The following is an 11,354-nucleotide window of genomic DNA, read 5'->3' as shown; positions in this document are numbered from 1 at the left end:
GTGTGTCCAAGAGAGACTCAGTCCAGGCCCATATAGAGTGATGGCACAGGGAGCTCAGGTAGCCCTCCCTGCAAGTCGAAGGAGCTGGTGCCAGCATCCTAACTTTCAGGCCTTGTGCTGCTTGCTGGTCTTAAAGGATACCTGCAGCACGCGGTCGCCCAGACGGTAGCCATTAAGGCTAGCGATAGCCATGGCAGCTTCATCGTAGTTGGTCATGGTGACAAAGCCAAAGCCCTTACATTTGTTGGTGGTGAAGTCACGGATGACCTTGACGTTGGTGACGGCACCGAAGGGCCCGAAGAGCTGCCACAGGACGCTCTCGTCCGCCTCGGGGGACAGGTTGTATACAAAGATGCACCAGCCGGCTCCAGTGGGACCAGTAAGATTGACTCCGGCGAGGCTGGTCATGCTGTCAATGGTAATCGGAGAGAATCTGGGGAAGAGAGTGGGAGAACTACCATGGGTGTCATTCTGAAGTTCAACGCAGGATTCAATGCTCTATACTGACTCTTACGGGCATGTTTGATTAAGATTGTAGTTGGGTATGGAGTCAAGAGACCCCATCTCCTTCCCCTCTGCTGTACAGCAAGTAGATAAATATTTATGGGCAAAACAGCAGCTCCAAACTACCTGCTTTCATACAAAATCGCTGTGTACCCTGAGACACAAACACCAACAAAATGTGCACATTTGCTCATGTTTCTTGCTGACCAAAGCCTCTGAAAGAATTAAACACATGAATCACAATGTTCAAAGAAAATCACGGCATAGGACAAAACACAGAAACCTAGAGAGGGATGAAAAGCAAATCGGAATCAAATCATACACAAACTGGAGCAAACAGAGGAGACGCAAACGGAATCTGGTATGTCCATGCTGGTGAAAAAAAGGGACATTAAAGCAACTAAAACTGACAATGTTAGTTCATAAATAAATACATACAAATTATTTCTATTAATTCAAACAAAGGAACAAAAAGGTTAAACAAAGCCATGCCAGAATACCCTGCTGTTTGGAAGCTGCACCATTGCCTAATGCAATTTATATACAGGACTTTGTTTTCTGGGCTGCTTCTGTGAGGTAGTTTACGGGGCAGTGGGCGGTAAGAATTATGGCCACTATATCTGATTTTTAAGATGAAGTCAGCAATTGGTATTCCAGGCACTTTGTTTGAGGTCTTATTTTGGCATGGATGCTTTTGAAAGTACACCTTTGGCATTTACCTCTTGACTCCGTAGCTGGCGTTTAGTAAATTGTCGAGTCTGCAACGCAAGAGGGAGAATGAAGGGGATGCAAAAGTTAGTTATGAGATCTACAAGGACAGGGGGGCTTTCAGTTAACAAGTTGCTCCTTCACCAGCTGGCCTCCAGAGGGCATCCTTTACTGCAATGCAGTCCCAAACCATCCAGCCTCAAACTGATGGCATGTAAAATAGTCCTGTGAATGAGTCTCAGCTGATAATTTTTTTTTTTTTCATTCATCGTGGTCCAAATATATATTTCCCTTTCCATTTGACTGCTACAGGTTAAAATAAAATTATGCGCTCTGAGCGCATTCCAACTTGAGGTGTTATTTACAGTTGTTTGTGAGGGCACATGAAGTTCTTGATACTGGAAGCCTTTTACTTTTTCAAAACATTTAAATTTGTTTAGCTTTAGTTTGTCTGTTTTTTTTTAAATTATATTTCGAAAAATTGTTTTTCTTACATTGGTTTTGAGCTGTTATTTGGATCTGGTCCCTTTCCAAGTGAAGGGATCATGCTGCAGTTTAAAAGAAAGTCAGAGAGACAGAGTGAGAGGGAGGAAAGATGCAGTTCTGCCTATTCATTCTCTACTATAAAGCAATGAAGCACCTGAAAGAAACAATTTGCAGATAGGTTCTGGAATAGTAACAGTTTGTTTGTTTGTTTTTGAATGTTTTCAATTACACATTTCCTACACAATTCTATCACATTTGCTGTTTTTAAAAAAAAATTTATTCCACTTAATCTAATTTTTCATATTTTATGTCACACATATTTTGATGTAGTCTTCATTATTGTCTGAAAACCTTCCAACCTGTATCATGTTACAACAAATAAACACATAACACTTGTCACAGCAGATTACACAAGGCAACACGGCAGGATGACCTGTGATTCGTTCTCCGAACAACAGCTAGGTGCAAACTCCATAGCAGGACGTATGGGGCTGGTGAAGGTTCAGTACCTGAAACGCTGAGTCTGGTGGTGGAGGGGTCCCGTGTAGCGGCGAGCAGCGGTCTGGTACAGCTGAGTCAGTAAGGCCTGGCCTGTCTTCTGACTGGGGTTGTTGGCAAACTTGACAGTGATGGGCTCTGCAGCACCCAAAGGCTTCTGTCCATTCAGACCTTTGATAGCTTCCTCCGCTTCATTTCGCTTGTCAAACCGGATGAAGCCGACCCCTCGTGATATGCCTGCTCCGAATAAGAAAACAGACCAATGTTACTACCTTGGCGTCAAGGACCATAGTTGCCTACCAGTCTGGTATACAAACATGGTGCTTGATTGACATCAGAAGTGATGTAAGGCTTTACCTGTAACTTGATCTACTAGGATGCGGGATGTGATGATGCGACCGTATTGGGAAAACAACTGCTCCATGTCCTTCTGGCTCATGGTTTTGGGGAGTCCACTCACGTAAAGGTTGGCATCACGAATAGAAGCCGAACTTGGCCGGGCATATGATACCTACGATACCGGGCATCCAAAAGAAAATAAATAAATGCACATTTATATAGTGTACAGAAAAAGGTTTGTCTCTGAGAATAAGGACTCTATTCAATTTAAGGAACGTTCTAGTAAGGTATGATGAAGATATGATGGAACAGGATCTCCTTTGTTGTCTCCACATACCCAACTGCCTTGTCTGTTGACTCGGTGAGTGCCTCTAAGTTCAAACTCAGACACAATGAGAGAGTCAGAGACACACTATGGTGACTTTAACCATTAACTCATATAACACCAATAGAGTATTAAAATTAACAAGCCCAAGATTCCGTCTTGTTTCGCACTAAAAAACATCAACTAGTTGCTGCATTTTCCAGAATTCACTGGTGACTTAATTAGTGCACAGCCATTTTTGTTACATCTGTGTTTACATCCCTTATGGGTTTCCGTTGGTCTACTTTTTCTATTTTACCTCCAGAAATTCAGGGGCTATCAAGATCGATTGAAGAAAGGCATGAGCATTTTCTTCTGTTATCTTCCTGGGATCATGTGAACACATGTGTGGTAGATAATCCAGCACAGCGTATTGCTGGAAGTGCTGCGTTTGTGTGCAATGGAGAGACAGAGTGAGTGTTGTCTGAGATAGGCTGCGCTGCCCTGCATGCCCTGCCTCCTTTCTTTGTTCAAATCCTCTGGGGGAAAACAGCTCCACAGGCAAACGGCAAACAATCTGAGTGCATAGCAAGACCTGCATGATCCTTAACAACTTATAAACACTCACAAACACACACACACACACACACACACACACGCTGTTTGTGTATGTATGCGTTTGTGTCGTGAATATAAATAATAATAATGATAACACAAATATTGGTGCTACTAAAAACTGTTTAGCTTATTGCACAGGTGCAAATAAAGCTGTGATCTGAATTCAAATGAGTTGTGTTTTGTCTGTAAAATGAATGCAGGTGTTCTGATTTCATCCAGCACCAGTGTCTATTGTGTACACAGACAGACTGTATGAGCAGGAGGGATGTGTGTGGTGCAGTGATTAGGGTGTTCTGGACGAGTCAGGGGGGAGTTGCTGTGTTCGGGGAGCAGAGGCTGCCCTATAATTAACCCTCTCCCTGTCGCTCCCACAGTACAGATGGTGCCTGAAGTCCATATGGCCTCTAATCCTGTCATTGGCATTCTGCTCCCTCAGCTACCCCGTACCCTTCCACTGCTGCCCCCTCACTCAACGCTTCACCTCTCCCTATTGAAGCCTCCTGCAAAATCATACAGATGAATCTGCTGTATTCAGGACTTAGGGTTCCTATTTCAGAAAATAAATGGCAGATTTGAATCATAAATCAATATATAAATTGAAATAACAATATATATCTTCTTTTTATTGTTTATGCCGTACATATCTCATCCTTATGTATTATTTGCACTTTACTGTATTTTTGGTTAGATGCCAAACTGCATTATGTTGCCATAGCACTTGTATTATGTGGAAAGACAAAATCACAAATAATATCTGTTATAAAATCAAATCTAATCATACAAACATTATATCTGTCGACGGAGATTAGGAAATAATTTCAGTCATTTCATTTTTGGTCCTTTTTAAAATGAACCAATTTACACACAACTTTTCCTGATCCAAGATTATTTACTCCACCATTAGTCAAATGAATGTCTCTATTCATGGACAGCTGCTGGAAGATCACCTGCTCCGCTCCATCAGAGACTCACTTTCTCAACCGTGCAGTTTGTCTCAATCTCTGATCTTTTTTTATTTTTGGGGGTGGGAGGAGGCAGGAGGAAGTAGCATTTAATAATACGCCCCTGCTTTCCCCTCATCTGATTTTGAGACAAAGGCGCCCCCTAATTGGCCTAGATTGGAGGCAGATGGGATAACCTGGACTGACCCGTTGCGCACTGCAGTCAGGCTTCCTAATTGCATTTCCATTACAATAAGTCCTGCATGCTGTCCACCCTTTGCTTTCTGACCTCCACTCTCCTTCTCTTTTTCCCCTTTCTCTCGTTCTCTTTGTTCTTCACCACCGCCCTACTCCTGCCTCCTCCTCCCCGAGTCCCTCCCCTCCCTCTGTCACGTCTGCTGCCACCTCTGCTGTTACCCCTCTCAATAACCCCCCTTGACAAAATTTCCACTTCCTTTCTTTTTTGTCTAGCACGTCTTGAACAATAATAAATTTAAAAAAAGATGGACATTGACGCAATACGGAAGTTGCTCACCTTGATTGTTTTAGTTTGCAGTTTGAGACCATTCAGTGTGTTGATGGCCTTATCTGCATCATTTGGATCCACGTAGTTTACAAATCCATAACCCAAACTCTGACCTGAGACAGAAACAGAACCCTTGGAGTCAGTCTTTCTCATTACCAGCTAGAGACACAATATTTCTTCCAATGTGGACAAAGTGTTGCACCTGTTATCTTGTCTCTGACTAGTTTGCAGGACTCGATCTCTCCGATGCTACCAAACAAACTTTTGAACTCTTCCTGGGTCATGTTCTGAGGCAGATAGTTGACGATCAGGTTGGTTTTGCTGTCATCTGTGGAGCCGTTGGTGCTGATGACTGGACCGTTCGGCAGACTGGTTCCGCTTGGACCGTTGGACACCTGGGTTTCCATGGTGCTGATTATCTGCTGAGGAAGAGGGTGGGGTTAGATTTGTGATTCAAAAAGAGACACAATAGGATGCAGTGATGATATGGCTATATACATACATATATATATATATATATATATATATATATATATATATATATATATATATATATATATATATATATATGTGCATTAGCTAATATTTTAACATGATATGATGCATATGTATAAAGCACACACCCAACTATCCAGATTGTCTACTTTGTCACTGTCAGAGGCAGAGGTCTGGAATCAGCATTGCTAAAATGGAGATGGATACTAGGTCTGATTTATCATCTGCCCTCCCCCCATTCACCCCGTCTTCTCCTCCTCTCTCGCTCCCTGCCTCTGGTCCTGCAGATGTCACAGTCCTTTTTCGTTACTCTCCCCTCCCCCTACTCTGTTCCAGGGTCAAACGCCATTACATCATTACACAAGGATGGATAATAGTGATGGTGGTGTGTGACAATGGCAAGAGGCTGGGGGGAGTTGGTGTGGCAAGGGTCGAGATGATAGAGAAAGGGAGAGTGACAGCTTTAAAGAGATTTTGTACTTCAATAAATGAGGAACATCTTTGTTTGGTGGTAAAACAACTTAGTTGTTAATTGTTTTGTTCTTCTGACTTTGTGGTTTGTCAAAAATTGACATTATTTTCTGCAAGTAGAGTTAAGGTGCGGGTTGGTGTCTGCAATATAGTGTTTCCTGCATTAGAGGACACCATGATGTTACATGTGAACCACAGGGTATTCTTGTGGAAGATGTGGGATCAGAAACAAAACTTCCTGCACTCTTTGCCACTCCCTACATGGTTCTGACTTTTTATTTCTATAAATTGTTGTAAAAAACTCTTCAAACTTTTGATTTTTATCAAAAAAGGACCTAATTTTGCATTATTTGTAGTCTGCCTTAGTTATTATTCTTGATTATTGTGCTGGTCACAGCAATATCACTAGGATGCTTATTTATTTTCTTACATTCTAAAGTAAATAAGTTTTATTTTGATCCACTTTCATGTTTGAATTCCTTTTTTTGCAAATAAAATATTAGCTTTTGGGATGTGTAGACTTTGTAAATATAGCATGCTAGTAAAGACTTAATGCATTACAGTATACCATGCCAGATGTTCAAGCTGTCAAGCTACCTTGTTCTAACTTGTGTCAATTAAACAAAGAGTTGTATATTTGCACACAGCTTCTGCTTCATTGTCATAATTATATTAGAGAAATAATTGCGTTGTGTCTTCTCCGCATTCCATTTCATGTGTTCGCTTTATTTGCCTTTCTCCCTTGTCGCTGTGACCTGCCGTCTCGCTCAGAGCCTCACCTCCACTCAGGTTGCCCAGGTAACAGCCCCTCAAAGACTGCTTTGTTTCTAATGACTGAATGGCTTCCTTACTTCCAGCTCAGTGTGTGTTTGTGTCTGTTCTTATTAGGAGCACAAATACAGGTCAGACATTTTTTCATTCATGTTTGCAGAAGCAAGAAATATCAGCAAGTCAAACTGGTAATGACATGGGGAAAAATGAACGTTGACAGAGTTAATGCAGCCTAAAAGTAAAATACTTCAGTCACACATCCAAGCATAAAGGCAGCGCAACTCAGATAGCAGTCACATTGAGATTTTGATGTGTGCTTAAAATGTCCGCTGACTATCTTTTTCATGCCATTATGAATAATGATGGGATACATACCGACAAAAAAAGGTGTAATCAAGTTGTAATGTTGTATTTACTGCTTTGTTGTGTGAAGTCATGCATTTGACAAGGACAAATATTTAAAACACTGAATGTGTGTCAAATATGATAAAAACCCTTTTAGAATAAGAACATATTTGGAGAAATTTGACTCTCTGACCGAAATTACTCTCAGCATGGCAGAACACACATCCTCATGAACAGTGTGATGTTATATAAGTCTCAGAGCCTTTGTATTTGGGCTGGGCACTGACATTGGCTGACACAAGCAGCTACTTAAAATAAGATTTTCATATGAAAATAGAGAACAGCAGGCTTTGAAAATGAATCATATAAGATAGAATGTCATGTTTTATATTGTATACAATGACAAAATTCTGATAGTCCAGAATTTGATATGTACTAAACCAGTTACTATGACAAAACAAAAAACAAAGAACAACAATCGCATCAGTTTAAGGGTGTATCTTCCAAGCATGACAACCTGGGTGTAGTAAATATGGCCGAGGTTGTTTGTTGCTGCTGTCAAACATATTTCAGTTTAGCTGTTTAATAACAATGGCAACAGCCAATATCGGAATCTAAAAAAAGAGAATTCTCAAAGATTCCACTTGTTAGGATAGCACTATGTGTACAACACTGCTTTTTTTCTATTTCGGGGTTCTGTGAGATCTCCCTTAATATTTAATGTACTGCATCAGCATCGCCCACACATGGTCCCAGACTTGCACGCAAACAAGAGCCCTGCCTCCTCTGCCAAACACATGAACTCAGACTTGCACGCAAACGAGAGCCCTGCTTACACCGCCATACACACCTACCACCTACACTGTGCACAATCAAATTACAAAACAGAGAAGCATAACAGGACTAAACGTAAATGTGGTCTGTGTTTTCTGATGCCTATAAACAGCTTTCCCTAATTCATTTCTGCTCCAAATGCATCACACCACTGGAGGCTAGAATATACATAATTTATTTATTTAATTAAACACATATTTGCTACATGATATGTCATCATGCACTATGAAGCGCCAAAGATTCACTTTGAATTTGAAATATAACAAGTCTTTATCAGCATAGAGTCCCAGTAAAAAGATCAAATGTTTGAGGTGAATGTAGCTTTCAATCACTTGCTTAAGTATTTCTTTTTATGATCTTAGATGTCTTTGTCGAGTCAAAATAAACCATCCACCAAGAAGTAGACTTAATAAATCACCCTGAATATTTACAGCAGATAATCAGAAGAGCATTGACAGCCTTTTTTTTTTTTTTACATATGACCTTGTCTCTAGTTCAGAATATAAACCTTTCATAAAGATTTTTCTTTCTGGAAGGCATGAATCAAAACTGAACGCCAGGCTGAAGTGTAAATGAGCCTTCTAAATAACACAGATTACAGGATTATCTCAAACAAAGGGCATTAGCCACACTTTCTGCAGCTTAAGGGATCATGATGGCAGCTGTAAAACAACAGGGCGACAGGAGTCACAGCTCCCGCCAGCCACGCAGGGAAGCTCCTTCCTATCCCTCACTCCAGCATAATAAAATATTTCTAAAAAGCATCTAGGCTCTCAGATGCATGCGCTGCTTTGATAAGACTGGAGACGACACCGTTGAAGGCTCGGAGAGACAAATCTGTCCTCCAACTCGACGCGTCGAGCGCGGCGCGGCGCGGCGCTCTCCAGCGTGCTGAAAAAGGGAGTGGCTTTCCACGGCCTCATTTGAGGCCACGGAGGCCCCATGGATCCTACACAACACTAACGGGTCGTGTTATTTTAGATTTTACTGACTTAGAAAACGATTGCATCCTTGTAAGTAAGAAAATAAACAGCATGTGCGGTTGCGTAAAAGTAGCAGATGCGCCCTTCCGCGTCTCCGTGTTTGAAAAGGCAGCACTAGTGGGATATACAGGCATTCATGAAGCGGAGCGCCTTTTTGCTGAATAAACGTATTGAAACCACCAAACAAAAGAGCCACCCGTTCCTCCTCGTCGCCTTCGCACAGGCTATGGCAGCACTATGAATATTAATGTCAACAGTGGCGCTTTGTGTCGTGGCCAGGGGCTGCAGGACTCTCCGGGAACAATGACTGTTACAGTTGCCAGAGTCAAAAAGCCACGATTAGAGGCTACGATCGGCTCAGAAAATCAACCCGGAATATCATTTTAATGTGGATCGATTTCATAAGATTGTATTGACTGATAACTGTGTGCAAAAACTGCGTAAATGTGTCAAACAAATGAAATCTTTATAATAATAAACGGTAATAAATGTACATAAATAATAATAAACTGAAGTGAATAATATATAATAATAAACTGAAGTTTCATTTTACCAGTGCAATTACATCATATGATTGATATTCATTTCCTAGAAATGTGATTATAAGATAAAGTGGTCCCAAAGACTATTTTGCAGTCTTTCTTCCCCGCAGGTTTAATATTTCTAATAATTAGGTGAAGACTTTGGCAACAGGAGACAATTCACCGCTTACATAACATAACTGCCTTTAACGCTACCTATAAGATGCCATGTGTTAACTGTAAAACAGTAATATAAAGTCGTTGTTTTTTTGTGGTTTTTTTTACTGTCTTAGGAGTACAGAATGAGAAATATTTCCAAACTTCTAAATTAGAGGCCGAAATGATCTCTGTTTGATTGTTTGGCCCCTGTGTTTTAACTTTACATGGAGGTTCTGTTTTGACTGGATTCCAGTCAGGGCCTCGGCTGCTCTTGTCCTTGAATTGTGCCTTGGATAGGTTAACTGACTGGACGCTTTTATTTGCTTGGCACTGCGGTGCAGGGAAATACGACTGCGGACCACGTGAAGGAGAAACTACAGCCTCTGTCGACGAGACTGGCGAGGCCTGACGCAAACAATAGGTAATGTATAACAAAGAGAAACTAAAATTGGAATTAGATATGTGTCAAGTGGACACGTGGTGCCTCGCAAAAAGTGTCCACATAGTATTCTGAATATTTAAAATCCAGGGCTTAAAGTTCTTTTTTCCTCTCATATCCCGTTTCTTCTAATATATATTACTTGAGCATTAATTAATCCATTTCCAGGAAGTTAACTTACCGAATAAAATACATTTTCACGAGCAGGGGTTTTTAACAGCACCAGATGTTCTAAGGTCGCACAGTTATGCTGCAGTTTTTTGTGTCTCATCATGTATTTTTTCTAGCGTGTGTAATTTTATGTAAATGCTTCTAGTCTGCTTAGATAAACTGTCCTGCTCCTTATAGCGCGTCAAGAGGTAAAGCGGAGGGGGCCTATAAAGGCTTCAAAGGCCGTCCTTTCATGTTCCAGTCCAAAAGAGACACGCCCAATGTGGCCGTCTGAGAGAAAGGCTAATTTATCACCACTCGCTCCTCCGATGCGACCATGGCCATCTTGTACGTATGCAATGAAATACTTGGAGAATGCGCGTAAAATGGAGATGTCCGTGCGTGCAGTCGCTGTCGCGGCCTGTGAGATTTCCAGCCCATTTACTCGGTTGCATCGCAACGAGAACCCTGAGGAATTTGGACTTTGTCTGATTCAATGCAAACCTATGGATGCGTAATATAACCCCCCCCCCCCCCCCACACACACACACACCTCCTCCTCTCCTCCTCCTCCTCCCCTCCCGGGAGTGACTCGACCCTTTTTTCCTTTGCCTCGTTGGATGGGCCCACAGCCTCCGAGGCATCATGTTTTGTCTCAGAAATCCGTCTCCAGCATCCTTGTGCGGCACCGGGTAAAGAAAGACGGTCCTCCCCCCTCCACCCCCCCACCACTGAGGCGAGCGCATCGTCGCCTTTCTGCCTCCACATCACTTAAATTCTGCGGAATTGCTCAGCCTTGACTCCTGCACCATTTAAGAAATATAACCAAAGCTTAGATATTTAGGGAGCCAGGGAGGCTGTGATGCATAAAATAAGAGCTGTGCCGTCTAAAATGGCAGGATAAAGAGGTTATCCATCACTCATGATGACTGAGGCGCAGCCAGCATGGCGCATAGCTCAGTATGAGATTGCTATTTACCACTCCAGTCTTATCATAGTAAAATGAATATTGAACAAAAACACATGACATTAATATGGAAGCTCTTCTGTGTTCTCTCAAGTCGTAGTAGCCTCAGAGCTCCATTTAAGTATATAAAATTACAAATATATATCAGATATGAAATATATCTGTCTATGGCTACATCACGTGTGTACATCTATACAATTTAAGTCCATAAATGGCTGCAACACGATGTACGCATGCTGCTGCCACATCCCCTTCAAAATGATAAGTGATAAAGAGTCATACGTACAGTAACCAT

General features: G+C 41.6%; 1 protein-coding gene across 2 annotated transcripts; it reads right to left on the bottom strand.

The window, feature by feature from the left end:
- Positions 1-54: 54 nt before the first annotated feature.
- Positions 55-11,354, bottom strand: elavl3 (ELAV like neuron-specific RNA binding protein 3). Of its 2 annotated transcripts, XM_068337052.1 has the most exons (7): positions 5,127-5,340; positions 4,934-5,037; positions 2,554-2,707; positions 2,208-2,433; positions 1,224-1,262; positions 631-633; positions 55-433 (listed from the first exon to the last, which is right to left on the bottom strand). In XM_068337052.1, the coding sequence occupies exons 1-7, from the start codon at positions 5,329-5,331 to the stop codon at positions 106-108; spliced, it is 1,059 nt and encodes a 352-aa protein (XP_068193153.1). In that variant the 5' UTR covers positions 5,332-5,340; the 3' UTR covers positions 55-105. The 2 variants fall into 2 exon arrangements, with proteins under 2 accessions (XP_068193153.1, XP_068193152.1); XM_068337051.1 differs by lacking the exons at positions 631-633; positions 1,224-1,262 and adding an exon at positions 11,346-11,354 and having other exon boundaries at positions 5,127-5,343.

Source organism: Antennarius striatus, chromosome 16 (genome assembly GCF_040054535.1).
Source record: "Antennarius striatus isolate MH-2024 chromosome 16, ASM4005453v1, whole genome shotgun sequence".
Classification (NCBI taxonomy): domain Eukaryota; kingdom Metazoa; phylum Chordata; class Actinopteri; order Lophiiformes; family Antennariidae; genus Antennarius; species Antennarius striatus.
This window is presented reverse-complemented; position numbering and strand designations above follow the sequence as displayed.

What these genes read in the sequence shown, in the direction of transcription:
- elavl3 (XM_068337052.1), bottom strand. Translation starts at nt 5,331, where the DNA reads ATGGAAACCCAGGTGTCCAACGGTCCAAGCGGAACCAGTCTGCCGAAC. An exon ending in TGCAAACTAAAACAATCAAG is followed by an intron (nt 2,708 to 4,933) that starts GTGAGCAACTTC and finishes CCGGTATCGTAG; the next exon opens with GTATCATATGCCCGGCCAAG. An exon ending in CACCAGACTCAGCGTTTCAG is followed by an intron (nt 1,263 to 2,207) that starts GTACTGAACCTT and finishes CTTGCGTTGCAG; the next exon opens with ACTCGACAATTTACTAAACG.